Here is a 15,186-nt window from a genome sequence, read left to right on the forward strand (position 1 = left end):
TTGCAAAAGTGCATTCCAAAAGTATTCCTAGATCGCCTTATTTGTCTATGTATAGATAAAACATTACATGTTTGAATGTAATCTAGCATTGTTTAGGAAAAGCCATGATTAAAACCATATAAAATCCGAAAGTTTTGTCCTCAAATCACCACCAGGGGCAGCGGAGCACAGTCAACAGCCTATGAGCCACTGCGGTCGTTCAGAACTGCACAAATGGCAGCAGATATACAAGCTGTCAGACTGTCAAAAAGAAAACCACCAATGAGGCCATTACCTGCAAAACGGGCCAGACCGAAGTGATCTGGCAGGACTAAAGTTCCACTTTAAATTTTGCATTAGTGCATCAGGGATAATTTTACGTTTATAAAAATATTGTTTAATAAGTAAACAGGTAAAATAGTGCAAATGTAGCCCTTACCCATGCAGGAGCTGCTTGTTAAGATGGGTTCTCTGTTCGGTCACAACTATTTAACCCCCTCAGTCCCCACTGACACACCTGGTTTTGGGTTTAAGGACGCTTTGTCTGTTCTGCAGTGTCTCAGCTGCTCAATCTGTCCCAGACTGTCTCTCTCTCTCTCTCTCTCTCTCACACAGGTTTGTGCCTTAATCTGTCCTGTTCTGGACAATATGGTGTAGCGTTCACCTCTCATGGCTCCCTTGGAATCACTGAACCCTTTGGGAGGGAGGGCCCTGAGCTCTAACCCTGGCTCTAACATGAATGCAGCACACACCTGCACCATTAGTCTGCTTGATTTCCAGAAAACCTGGCCCAGACTGCCATTTTAAACAGTGGCACAGCCTTACCCTGTCACAACGCATATAGTACTAATAGTGGGTGGGTGCATGCCGTCCTGACAGAGGGTACCCCTGGAGGTGGCTATAAAGTACCAGGTGCCTATTTATTAGTACTAAGCCGGCTATTGTTGTGGCCTGTCTGTAAGGTGGTGCACGTGAAGCTGTCCCTTTAAGACTGGACACAATGTATGTCTGATGGGCTGCTAAGCAAGAAGCAGTCTCTATTGGCATTAACTGTGGATAACAAGGGATTAAGCTCAATTTTTTCACCCAACACCCCTGGTATGCAATGGATTCGGTCCGGTTCAGTGCACTAGGCGGTCTGTTGTCTCAAAAGGCTCAGTCCTCACAATCAGATCCCCACAAATAAGTCTTCACAAGCCTCAGTCTCTCAGCTGTAGCCCTCACAGGCTCTGTCCTCTCTGGTGTAGGCACAAATGGCAACGGGTCAGTCCAGCTCTGGATCCAGCACAGGAAATTACATTATCAGTGGTGTTCATGCCCACATTATCATGCTCTCTGGTGTGGGTACGGACACCACTAGCAGCAGGTCCACACACTCTGCCTCCCTGCAGTAGACTTCCCAGCCCTTCCATAAATTCCCTGGGAAAAATACAGTCCTTTTCTCCTTCTTTTTTGGGTCCTTTAGTTTAGCGACTATTAAGCCCCTTTCACACATACGGTCCGCTCAGTTCGTCAGTTCAGTCACGTCAAAATGTATCAGTTTTTCCTTTTTTCATCCGTTATTTTCATCCATTTTTCATCAATTTTTTCATCCGTTTTTCATCCGTTTTTTTTACATCCACTACCAATGCAAAAACGGGTGAAAAACGGGCCATTTGTCAGTTTACACATGTTTTTCATCTGATCCGTTTTTTTGACGGATGAAAAATAGGACATTCATCCTTTCCAAAAAACGGATATTGACGGGAGCGAATGAAAATGGATGTTAACAGATGATCATCCGTTGTCTCCCATTTTTACATAGAGATGCATTGATGTCCGTTTTTCATCCGTCAACAGATGGATGAAAAACATACAAATGGACCATATGTGTGAAAGGGGCCTTTGTCTCTATGGCCCAGCACACTGCAGGGACTACATGTCCCATGGTTTCATGGGGCAAGCCCAAGTCTGATCCTCCACTTGCAGCCCGCAGCAAAGCCAGCAAAGAAGGTGAGTCCCACCTTAAGGAGGAATGTGAGCAGGTGGAACACAGCCGGCAGAGCACCCAGCTACACAAACAACATATTTACAGAAAAAGGATATTACAAAAGAAAGAGAGACAATAATGCAACAGAAAAAAAAAGGGTTTAAGAGTGAAAAAACTTAACAAAGCTGTGCGTTCAGGAAAATGTCTAGTCAATGAGCATGATGGGTCAGTGGCTCTCATAAATCTTGGTTAATGTTCCTAGTTTGATAGTAAAAGGAGAGCTCTAGACTGCTGAGACAGTTTCTTTTTTCTGGTCCCTGAGGAGGGTGTGGACAGAAATTACCTGATCAATGAAAAGGTCTGAGAAGTGGCTAATGGCATGTCACAGTCTTTGTGATCATTCAGCTGCCCCTCCCTCAGATACAGTTTTCTAAAAGCATTATTTTGTCAAGTATGCCACATGTCATGATCTGGTAACCTACATGGTGTGCAGTATGCGTTTGCCATTCCAGAGAAAATAAACATGATAAACCTCAAATAGGTCTATTTCCTAGGAGGTGGAAGATGTCCATTCAGCCCCCTATATATTCGTTCAATATTTTCCTCCATTCAAATACAAAAGTAGTAATGTCCCTTTTTTATACAGTATCTCATTTTATGGATTATATGCAAATTTTGAGGTTGTGAATTAGAGAAGGGGTATTTTGCAGGTCAAGAAGTAGAGTTGTCAGTACGGACCTGGCCTAAATAGTTTTACGATAGCCCTGTGTAAAGGGCCATACACACTATAAGATTTTCTGCAGACTTTTTCCTTCAGATTTACCTTTTCTATGTAGTGCAAGGGCCTGCCAGACTGCATACAAATTGAAAGTGTTTAGGTTTGACCTCATATTATAGGGTTTTGGTAAGTCTAAAGGAAAAAGTCTTCAGAAAATCTTATAGTGTGTATGGCCCATAAGCCATTTTATTGCATGCAACCTACTTTGTACTCCATATGGGTTTAACTTCCCTGAGGTCTGATTGTAGAAAAACTAGAATACTTTCACAGTTTTAGGATGCCTAATCCCAAAGCCATGAATGCAAAGTGATGATAAACTTTCTAGATGTTTATTGCTAAGGCCAGCCATAGACAGTGCAAATAAATTTCCTGCAGAAGACAGTGATTATCTCTAGCGGCTATAGCAGCAAGAGAATCCGGCAGGCTGGTTGCACCCAAGTTGATCGATCCATCAACTTGGTACATTCAGCCTGCCCATTAACGGTTTGAATCTTGGCCGGTTCCTGCTGAACCATCTGAGATTTGAACCATGAATGGTCAGCCTTACAGACATTAAGATAACTCCTGACATACTGCAGTGTTCCCCTCCAAATTCCCTGCTAAAGCTTTCAATTAGTTATGTACAGCTTTAGCAAATCCCAGTTTATTAGTTATTTTCTAAGTAATGGTATAGCAGAATGGTAATAGCCACTCCAGAGTTCAAACAGTGGTTCTTTTGAAGTTTCCAGGCTCTTGTGGAATGTTCACTCATGTAAAAGGCTATGGAGATTTACTCCTGGGATTATAGCTACAGTATGTTCTGAAAGAGGGGGGGGGGGTCTCAGCTGCTCTGTCTCCTATTGTAAAAAATTCCATGGCAAACCTATGAATTTCAAACAACATGGCTGCCCTTTGTCTTTTCACAATGTTTTTGGGGTGCCCACTTCGCATTATCACCACAATTGCGATCGCCAAACATGACCTGCATGTTGTACAATGATATGCACATGGAGCTGCAGCCTTTCAAGGGTTTAAATACAGTAGGTGCCCCAGAGGTGACAGCTGCAAATGTAAATGAGGCCATTCTGTACAATGTGAAGCCCCTACTGCTGTGTACATGAGCCCAACACTGATGTTTTTAAATTCATGCAATGTAAATACTATATTTGTGTTTGACCTAGTATTAACTTCTCATAGTCTTTGTATAGACTATCTTGTGTACAGTGCAAAGAACAATGCAATAGAAGGAGAGATCAGAGTGACAGAGAGATGTGCTCATTGGTCTTCTTCTTCTCCTTTAACTTTCCAGTTAAAGTCTGAGGTGGGGGATGAGCCCTGTAAGCATTACTGAAGGCTAAATTCCAGGTAAGGATTTTTTGCATAGTAAAGCCTGGTACACATTATCATGTTTTTTTTTTTTTCGTTCAGCCCACTTGGTTGAAAAATAATGAGGAGCTTGGAAGGTAAAAAGATAGAAAAGAACAGAATAGAAAAGAAAATAAAAGAATAGAACAGAATTGAAAAAACAATAGAATCAAATAAAATAGAAAGAACATACCCGTCTTCTGAAATTGAAATAGAAAAAATGTGAAAAGAATAGAAAAGATAAGAATAGAATAGAAAAAAAACAATAGCGTAAAATTCAATAGAATAGAATATATTAAAATAGAAAGAATATACAGTAACCATCTTTTGAAATTTGAATAGAATAAATTGAAATAGAATAGAAAAGAATAGAATAAAAAAATAAAAGAATACAATCGAAAATAATTGAAAAAACAATAGAATAAATACAATAAAATAGAAAGAAAATACCTGTCTTCCGAAATTCGAATAGAATAAATTTGAATTTAAATAGAATAGAATAGAATAAGAAAGAAAAGAAAAGAATAGAAAAAAAACAGAATAGAATAAAAATAGAAAGAATATAACTGTCTTCCAAAATTCAAATAGAATAAATTCAAATTTATATAGAATAGATTAGGAAAGAATAGAATAGAAAACACAATAAAATATAATTCAATTCAATATAATAGAATAAAATAGAACATCTTCCAAAGCCATCTTCCAAAATTCAAATAGAATACATTTACATACAATAAAAAATAAGAGAATAGAATAGAATAGAGAAAACAATATAATAGAATAAAATAGAAATAATGTAACCGTCTTCCAAAATTCCAATAGAATAATTTCCAAATTGAATGCTAATTCGATTTTGAATGCAGATTAAAATTTTCTGAATTTGATCAAATTGATTTTAATCCAAAAACTAATAAACAAAACAATTTAAATAATGAATCAAAGCAATTTTTTTGTTCTGCACATGTCTAGCAGTCACATTCTGTTCTGCACATGCTCAGTTGCTCTCTATTTTTAGGCACTGCAGTTTGTAGAGGCTGATCGGCTGACAGCCTTAAAGCGGAAGTAAACCCTGCATTCCCTATCGTGCTTTTTATCTACTTAGTTTTAAAAACATATTTACAATCATTACACAGTATACTGTATGCATAAGTGCACCTTACTATTTTTTAAAGGTTTGAAAAAATTTGTCTTCTGGGACAAGGCAGCGCATTTTTAGTACTGTTTTCTGACTCTACTGTGGACATAATTTCTGCCCTTCCTTGTTTCCCCTGCTGTAATTTTGTGCATGCGCGATCGTGTCTTATCAAAGCCTCTTTTTTGATCCGACATTACTACGGCAACTTAGCTCGGCCGCTCATAGCTGCTATGTTTGCTGCACAAGACAGATATGCTTTACTATATATATATATATATATATATATATATATATATATATATATATATATATATATATATACCACTCGGAGCTCAGGAGTCAGGCTGTAAGCTGCAGACAATTACAGCTATAGGAGTCTCTAGGATGCCCTGGTTACCCTCTGTGTGACGTCACACGGTCACAAGGGCAGAACCAGGAAGCTGTGAATGAATTCCTAGTCTCGTGAGTCTTTAAAGCTCTGCCACAGACATCAGAACTGTTTGATCTGCATCAGGGGGCATGCTGATGATGTCACATATGACGAAATGCGTCGTGAGGAGCTTAGCCACCTGACACAGGTACAACACATCACTGGAGGTTTGCCATATCTTTGGTTGGAAACAAATCTCAACCACTACCCTTTTGTGATACCATGCTTATTGATTTGGAGAGAGTGTGAGTACCCTGTGTGTAGCTTCTACATGTTTTAAATAAATTGGTTTTAGAGATATTTGTGCAATGATCGCCTTTTATTTTCATATCCACATGGTTTTGGAGTCTGTCCTTCTGCTCCCAAGGAATATGAATTCACTGACCAAGTGATATGGGGTCGGTGAACATGCTGAGAGGGCTTGGTGCCACTTCTCCCATTGGCCAGCTGACCACACCCCCTGCCCGAGTGCTGCCCAATTAGATGATAGTAACTATCTTTGCAGCAGCAGGCGAAGTGGAGCGAGCTGGCGGGGGGTTGATGTGCGATCTAGTGAAAGGAATAATGGTGGGTGACGGGTCATGTCTATTTTTACAAGCAAACCATCTCCCCCCTGCTCACGCGCCGGGGAAGGCATGCTGCTGGTGAAATGAATAACAGCGGGTCAGTGCTGACATTTTCAAATTCTGTAGGGGGTGTGGGCCGGGCCCCTTTGGAAGCTTGGGGCCCCTTACAGGTGTACTACCTGTACCCCCCTGATGGCGGCCCTGATAGCTATTGAAAACCTACAAAATCAGTATCTCAGAAAATTAGAATATTACATAAGACCAATAACAAAAAGGATTTTTAATACAGAAATGTTGGCTTACTGAAATAAATGCCCATGTACATATAGTATGCACGCAATACTTGGTCTGGGCTCCTTTTGCATGAGTTACTGCATCAATGCGGCATGGCATGGAGGTGATCAGCCTGTGGCACTGCTGAGGTGTCATGGAAGCCCAGATTGCTTTGATAGTGGCCTTCAGCTTGTCTGCATTGTTGGGTCTGGTGTCTCTCATCTTCCTCTTGACAATACCCCACAGATTCTCTATGGGGTTTAGGTCAGGCTAGTTTGCTGGCCAATCAAACAAAGTGATATCATGATCATTAAACCAGGTATTGGTACTTTTGGCAGTGTAGACAGGTACCAAGTCCTGCTGGAATATGAAATCAGCATCTCCATAAAGCTGATCAGCATAGGGAAGCATGAAGTGCCCTAGAATTTCCTGGTAGAGCTGCGCTGACTTTGGACTTGATAAAACACAGTGGACCAACACCAGCAGATGACATGCCCACCAATGCCACCTATCAATGCCCACCAGTGTCACCTATCAGTGCTGCCTATCAGTGTCACCTACCAGTGCCTATCAGTGTTACCTACCAGTGCCACCAATTAGTGCCCTTCAGTGACACCTATCAGTACCCTTCAGTGCCCATTGGTGCCACCCATCAGTGCCTACCAGTGCCACCTTATCAGTGCCCATCAGTGCCACCTTATCAGTGCCCATCAGTGCAGCCTTTCAGTGCCCATCAGTGCTGCCTCATCAGCGCGCATCAATGAAGGTGAAAAATTACTTGTTTGCAAAATTTTATAACAAACTATAAAAACGTTCCTTTTTTTTTTCAAACTTTTCGATCCTTTTTTTGTTCAGCAAAAAATAAAAACCCCAGTGGTGAACCACCAAAAGAAAGCTCTATTTGTTTGAAAAAAATGATAAAAATGTAATTTCGGTACAGCGTTTCATGACTGTGCAATTGTCATTCAAAGTGCGACAGCGCTGAAAGCTGGCCTGAGCAGAAAGGGGGTTTAGGTGCCCTGTAGGCAAGTGGTTAAAAACACAAAACGCAGCAAAATCAACATAAAAACACAATACTTGCATTTTGGATGCAGGTCGATTGAGTCCCGGTTCACACTTCTGCGATGCGGGAATGCTGCGAATATACAGCGTGTTCCTGCATCGCATCCGTACCCCTGGCAGTTCACACTGCCATATGCGATACGCAGGGGTGTCATTTAAAAGGTAACGACACCCCCCAGATCAGATCGCATATTGCAATGCGATCTGCAAGTTCGCACAGAATCAGATCGCACAAGTGTGAACCAACATGCGATCCGATTCTGCTGCGGATAAAAAAAAGGGTCATGTGCGTGTTTAGTGCGAAACTGTATGGCTGAAATTTGCACCGCAGAGATCGCATGTAATTTAGGAGCAGTGCGCTTCAAATGACATGTGATCTCTGTGATCGCACAAATGTGAACCGGCCCTGAAGTCTATTGCATGCAAAACGCTGCATTTTGCAGGGGAAAAAAAAGTCCCCGACCCTTTCCAAAAATGCAGAAGCACAAAAATGCATTGAAACCCATGTTAAAAAAAATGCATTAGTGTGAATCCAGCCTAAAGAGATATGATTGATCCTCTCTCAGGTAAAACATCGACCTTCTATCCATTACATCCATCAAACGCAAGTCTAGCCTGTTGCCGGTGTTCTGCTGACAGGGTATAGCATTCTGTCACAACACCGGTGTTCTATCTCAGACCACGTGACGGGCTCTCTCTGGGTTCCTCCTCTCGCTCTGCCGTAGTGCGCGGTGACGTAACGCCAGCGCTGCGCTCACGTTCAGTGATGAGGGGGATATAGAGACTGTAGATGTCCGCCTATGACAATAAATAAGAGCGGGGCTCCTGGGTGACACATCCCGGGGAGGGAGGGAGGAGCGGCCTCAGCCTGGAGTGTGACGGGGCTGCGGTGAGCACACAGCATTACACTGGGCGCTTGTCACGGCCGCTCGGTGCTGGCGGAGGTTCCCGGGCCGTAAAGCGGGGGAGGCAGTTTACACTGCTAGGGGGGGGGCGGCAGAACATGGCGGCCGTGGAGCTGGAGTGGATCCCGGAGACCCTGTATAACACGGCTATCTCCGCGGTGGTGGATAACTATAGCCGAGCCCGCAGAGACATCCGCAGCCTGCCGGAAAACATCCAGTTCGATGTGTACTACAAGGTAAAAGGAGTGTGTGTGTGATGAGGTCATAGAGAGGTGTCAGCCAATACATAGGGTATCACTGCTTCACTCTGTCTTATCTATCCTATAAAGTGACACTTGGTGCTCATCACTAACCTTTCCTGGAAGCTTTCACTTCGCAAAGCGCTAGTAAACTCTGCTATATTTTTAGGGGCCCCTAGGAGGGTTATGCCATGTATGTGTCATGTATCAGCACATCAGAGCAGCCTTATCTGTCAAAGAAGCCCCTCCAGCGCTGCACTGTCACCCATCCGGCAGGTCCTGGGTACTTCCATCTTCTCCCGCTTTTCCTTCTGGTTCCCTTCAGTCACTTTAAAGTCTAACTCCGGGCGAAAGGAAAAGTTTTCCCATGCAGTGAGGCTGTGGCCACTTTGCGCTGGTCAATGGCTCGTTTTTGTCTGGGGGAGAGGAGCACATACTCACCTGATCTTCTTCTGCGAATGGCGCTCCCCCTAAGATCCAGTGGTGGACTGTTCCTGACGCCCTCACATCCAGAGTAAAGCCCCGTACACACGTACCGATCGTTGGCAGACAAATGTTCCTCTTTTCTCCCCGGGATGTCGGTGTCTGTTGAAAAGTGCAAAGACAGCACAAGGACAGCACAAGAATTTTGTCTGCAGACTTCAGCTGACTGCAGAAGTGATGTCATGTAATGGTTAACTTTCCCTGTGTTTTTAATTTTCTGAGCATGCCCAGTCTTGCAAATCTGCGGTCTGTCGGCCGAATTCTGTACTGACAGGCGAACAATCGTCCGTTCTGGTGTCCGCAGACAAAAATTTTCATGTTTGCAAGAAAGACTTTTGTCCGCGGATTGTGTGCAGACATCTGTCGGAGGCACCATACTAACACGCGTACAATCGGCAGATCTTTCGTCCGCCGACGTTTGTATGCCGACGATCGGTACGTGTGTACGGGCCTTAAGGGCTCTTTCACACGGGTGGTCCGATCAGATCTGCCTGTCAGTTTTTTAGGCGGATCTGATCGGATCCTCCATGCAGCTCTATGGGGCAGCGGGTGTCAGCGGAGACACCTCCGCTGCCATCCGCATCTGATCCTGTCCGTGAAATCTGGACGGATGGAAACCCTATTTTTCCATCCGTTCAGTAATCGGAGCGAATCTGATGAGGGCGGACAAGCGGTCCGCTCTCCTGTGATTCCCCATAGAGGGAAGCGGGTGCTGAGACACCTCCCTCCCCGCTCTGCAAGCGGAGACGGAGCTGTCATCCGCCCGGCTCAGCGGGGATCGCGGATCGATCCCCGCTGAGCAACACGGATCCGCCTGCGGAGGCGGACCGTGTGAAAGGACCCTTAGGGTTTTTTGATCCGCTCCGGTCCTTATGTCCGTTTATCATCCTATCTGTTTGAGGATGATAAAAGGAGATAATGTATGTCAATGGGATTGCAGATGACTTCCGCTGACATCCGTTTTTGCGTCTGTTCCATTTTTTAAACGGAAGAAAAATATAGGGTTCTGTTCCAAAAAATGGAACTGATTGGAAAGGATGCAAATCGGATGGTCATCCGCTGATACCTTCAATTCCATTGACATGCATTACGTCCGTTTTTCATCTGCAATCGGATGGGATGAAAAAACGTGCATACGGAACGCCCGTGTGAAAGGACCCTAAGGCCTCTTTCACACGGAGCGGACCATATTGCGATCCGCTCCGGCACTTTTTTTTTTTTTTTTTTTTTTTATTTACGGACACGGATGACACTTGTCATCCGGTCCGTATGTCCGCATATCATCCCATCCGTTTGCGGATGATATACGGACATAATGTATGTCTATGGGATTGCGGATGACACCGCTGACATCTGATTTTGCATCCTTTCCATTCTTTTAAACGGAACAAAAATAGGGTTCTGTTCCGTTCCAAAAAATGTAACAGAACTGAAAGGACGAAAATCGGATGTCAGCGGATGGTCATCCACTGACATCCGCAATCCCATTGACATGCATTATGTCCGTATATCACCCGCAAATGGATGGGGTGATATACGGACATACGGAACGCCCGTGTGAAAGGGGCCTTAGAGTGACTATGGGCGTGATGATGTCAGGAACAGTCCACCACACAAGACTGCAGGGGGGGGGGGGGGCACCCGGCACTGGTCTTGTGCTGGGGCAATTGGGTGTGTATATCGCCCCTTTTGGGTGTGTATATCGCCCCTTTTGGGTGTGTATATCGCCCCTTTTGGGTGTGTATATCGCCCCTTTTGGGTGTGTATATCGCCCCTTTTCCAATTACCTGGATAAAAATGAATGGTTAACCTATGCAGTGCAGGTGCAGCCCTACTGTATGGGAAAACTTTTTTTTTTTTTTTTGCCCAAATTATGCCAGTTTAGCTTTAACCACTTACTGCCCGCCCACTGTCAAATGACGGCGGAGTGGTGCAGCTATTGTTCTGGGACACCGTCATATGATGGCGCACCAGAATGGCCTCAGTTGCGGGGGCGCGCAGTTCGGTGATCGTGGCCGCAACGCGGCGCTACCCCGATATTGGTATAAGAGCCAATGACATGGCTCTTTACCTATGTGATCAGCTGTGTCACAGCCGGTCACATGTAAATGAGGAAGTGCCATTTATCGGCTCTCCTCGCCTCACACTGTCCGAGTGTGTGACGAGGAGAGCAGATCAGCGGCTCCTCCTCTAAGGGGAAACTAGGAAAGGATCAGTGCCCTGATTACAGAAAAGTGAAAAACAGTGCCCACCATCAGTGTCCACCATCAGTGCCCATAGTGCTGCCAGTCAGTGCCTGCTCATCTGTAACGCCTGTCAATACCTCCTCATCAGTGCGGCATATTAGTATTTCCTCATCAGTGCCCATAAGTGCCACCTCATCAGTGCCCATCAGTAGTGCCGCTTCATCAGCGCAGATCAATGAAGGAAAAAAAATATTTATTTTCAAAATTTACTCACAGAAAAGAAACTTTATTTTTATTTGTTTTTTCAAAATTTTCTGTCCTTTTTTGTAAGAAATAAAAAAAGAAAAAACCCAGCGGTGAGTAAATACCACCAAAAGAAAACTCTTTGGCCCCTTTTACACGGGCGTTCCGTATGTCCGTATATCACCCCATCCGTTTGCGGATGATATACGGACATAATGTATGTCAATGGCATTGCGGATGTCAGCGGAATACCATCCGCTGACATCCTATTTGCGTCCTTTCAGTTCTGTTCTGTTTTTTGGAACGGAACAGAACCCTATTTTTCTTCCGTTTAAAAAACGGTATGGACGCAAAATCGGATGTCAGCGGTGTCATCTGCTGACATCCGCAATCCCATAGACATACATTATGTCCGTATATCATCCGCAAACGGATGGGATGATATGACACAAATGTCATCCGTGTCCGTGAAGAAAAAAAAAAAAAGTCCCGGAGCGGATCGCAATACGGTCCGCTCCGTGTGAAAGGGGCCTTAGTGTGAAAAAAGAAACATTTTTTATATGGGTACAGTGTAGCATGATCGCACAATTGTCATTCAAAGTGTGAGAGCGCTGAAAGCTGAAAATTGGCCTTGGCAGGAAGGGGGTGGAAGTGCCCTGTATTGAAGTGGTTAACCAGTTCTGGACCGGAAGGATTAGCCCCCTTAATGACCAGGCCATTTTTTGTGATTCGGCACTGCGTTACTTTAACAGAAAATTGCGCGGTCATGCAAAGTTTTACCGAAATAAAATTGATGTCCTTTTTTCCCCCACAAACAGAGCTTTCTTTTGGTGGCATTTGATCACCTGTGATTTTTTTATTTTTTGCGCTATAAACCAAAATAATAGCGACAATTCTGGCAAAAAAAAAAAAAAAATTTGTTTTACATTCTGCTACCATGTTTCCCCAAAAGTAAGCCCTACCCCGAAAGTGCCCTATCTCGATTATCGGGGCGGGCTGCAATATAAGTCCTACACCGAAAATAAGACCTAGTAAATCTCCTTAAAAACACTTTTTAATTGTTGACTAGTGTCTCAGTTTGCTGCTATATTTAAAACAAACAGGTTTACACCTACCGCTGCCCCGCCGGAGGTCCTCCTCTCTCCTCCCGGCTGATGTCTGCTGCTGCTTCCTCTTCTGCGCACGTCAGCCGGGGATCGCGGCTATTCTTTCCTCCCCTCCTCCCCCAGATGTCGTCTTCAGCGCACGTCTGCGCCCCCCTCCCTCTTTAGTGCACGGAGCGGGCTGACGTCACCACAGCTGAACTCTTCTCTCTAATCATCACCTCAAAGATCTCAGAAGAATAAAAGCTGTTAAACAGTAGGGATGATCAAACTTTTCAAAAGTTCGGTTCGGCCAGAACACCCGAACTTCCCGAAAGTTTGGCCCAGATTTCAGAACCCCATTGAAATCAATAGGACCCGAACTTCGGTAATCAAAAAACACCATTTTGAAGCCCTAAAACCCAATAAATGCCCCTAAAAAGTGCCTAGGGTTCTGGGTCATACCCCAGGGAGTATTAATCACACAAAAAAAAGTTCTTAAAAATTGTCATTTTTGATAGAGAGCCAATTATTGAAAAAAAAAAAAAGATTTCTTTGGATTTAGTGTCTGGGGGGTCTAAAACTTGTACCTGTGAAGTTTCAGCTCTGTAGCATGTCCAGAACCAGAAAAAAAAAAGTTTGTTTCTCTTAGAACACTTATAGAACAGGGATATGGCTCCGCTATTTTCACAACTTGCCGGTTTTGTAGCAAGCGTTTTTTTGGGGGTTATTGGAGGCAGGCATAACATCAGAACTTCTGTGTAGGGGTATATATACACACACTTATATGTATATATACACATTAGAGCTGCACAATTAATCGTAACAGAATCGAGATCGCGATTCACTCCCCCTGACGATCTTAACATGACACTTGCTGGATTCTTTACATAGCTGTGAGGGAGCAGCTGTAAAAAAAAAAAAAAAAATATATCAGCATTAGTCTCCCACTGAACTGTAAACACAAATGATTACATTGTATCTTTTCTTTCCCTCTGCCGGAGGAAGGAAGTTTAACCTCTTAAAGACTAAACCTTTTTCCTACACTTGTTGCTTGCAAGTTAAATCAGTTTATTTTTCCTAGAAAAGTAGTTAGAACCCCCAAACATTTATATATTTTTTTTTTATAGCAAAGACCCTGCAGAATAAAATGGTGATTGTTGTAAATTTTTATGTCACACTGTATTTGTACAGCAGTCTTTCAAACGCAATTAATACACTTTAATGAATAAAAAAAATAAAACAAATCCGTAAAGTTATCCTAATTTTTTTTAATAATGTAAAAGATGTTACACAGAGAATCGTGAGAGAATCGTGATCTTTATTCCAAGCAAAAAAATTGTGATTCTCATTTTGACCAGAATCGTGCAGCTCTAATACACATATATAGGTGTGATAGGAGCGGAGCCATATGGGTGTTAATTATTTCATTAGCGCAAGCATAGTGTTCTGCTACTTTCACACACCTATATATGTGTGTATAAATACATATAAGTGTATGTGTATATATACCCCTATACAGAAGTTCAGATGTTTTGCCTGCCTCTAAAGACCCACAAAAAATGCCCAAGAAAACGCCCAGGTGTGATATTGCAGGCATTTTTTGGGGTCTTTGGAGGCAGGCAAAACATCTGAAATTCTGTATAGGTGTATATATACACACACACTTATATGTATTTATACACATACACACATATAGGTGTGAAAGGAGAGAAGCCATATGGGTGTTATTTCATTAGCGCAAGCATAGGTTTCTGCTACTTTCACACCTATATATGTGTATATATACATACATGGGTGTATGTATATATACCCCTACACAGAAGTTCTGATGTTATGCCTGCCTCCAATAACCCCCAAAAAATGCCCAAAAAAACGCTTGCTACAAAACCGGCAAGATGTGAAAATAGCGGAGCCATATCCCTGTTCTATAAGTGACATAATACAAATGATCTTTTCTCTATAGCGGTCATCCTCACATGGAAGGATTTGGTCACCCTGCCATAGCAGTCAGTCAGTTCACCCTACACTACTCTACGGTCACCCTGGCACTTAACACTTTCCCTACAGAAACTAGATTTTTGAATCTAACTAAAGTGGAAAATAGCACCCTAACTACACTAGATATCCCTTTCCTCACACTAATAATTGCTAAATGACACTGAGAGCAGAAGTAACAGAACTGCTTCCACTCTCTTCCACAGCCCTGTACAATGCTAGGAATTTGGCGGGGCTATCTTGTATACTGGGGGGCGTATTCACTAATGATTGGCCTCTGGACCCCCTAGTCACTCCAATCACATTCCTAGCATTCTCCTGCCCCCTCAATTGGCTTTTACTGGTGGATCTGGTCCAATCACGGGCTTTTAAAGCCCATTTCCTGTCCCATTGCATTTTGGTCGGTTCTGGTTGCCGAATTCCGAACTTTTTCAGCAAAAAGTTCGGAATTCGGCCGAACCTCGAACAGTCAATGTTCGGGTCGAACTGTTGGTTGACCCGAACCGTTCGATCA

General features: G+C 43.3%; 2 protein-coding genes across 2 annotated transcripts in view; both read left to right on the forward strand.

The window, feature by feature from the left end:
- USP32 (ubiquitin specific peptidase 32) overlaps positions 1–15,186 on the forward strand; it is a 781,032-nt gene that overhangs the window by 110,014 nt on the left and 655,832 nt on the right. The window lies entirely within an intron of this gene.
- The window catches only part of APPBP2 (amyloid beta precursor protein binding protein 2), a 121,053-nt gene continuing 114,135 nt past the window's right edge, over positions 8,269–15,186 (forward strand). Inside the window, exon 1 of the mRNA XM_082247807.1 lies at positions 8,269–8,677. Within this exon, the coding sequence (XP_082103933.1) occupies positions 8,540–8,677 (138 nt within the window). The 5' untranslated portion in view covers positions 8,269–8,539. The remainder of the gene's footprint in view (positions 8,678–15,186) is intronic.

This window comes from Pelophylax lessonae, assembly GCF_965119305.1.
Source record: "Pelophylax lessonae genome assembly, chromosome: 2".
Lineage (NCBI taxonomy): Eukaryota > Metazoa > Chordata > Amphibia > Anura > Ranidae > Pelophylax > Pelophylax lessonae.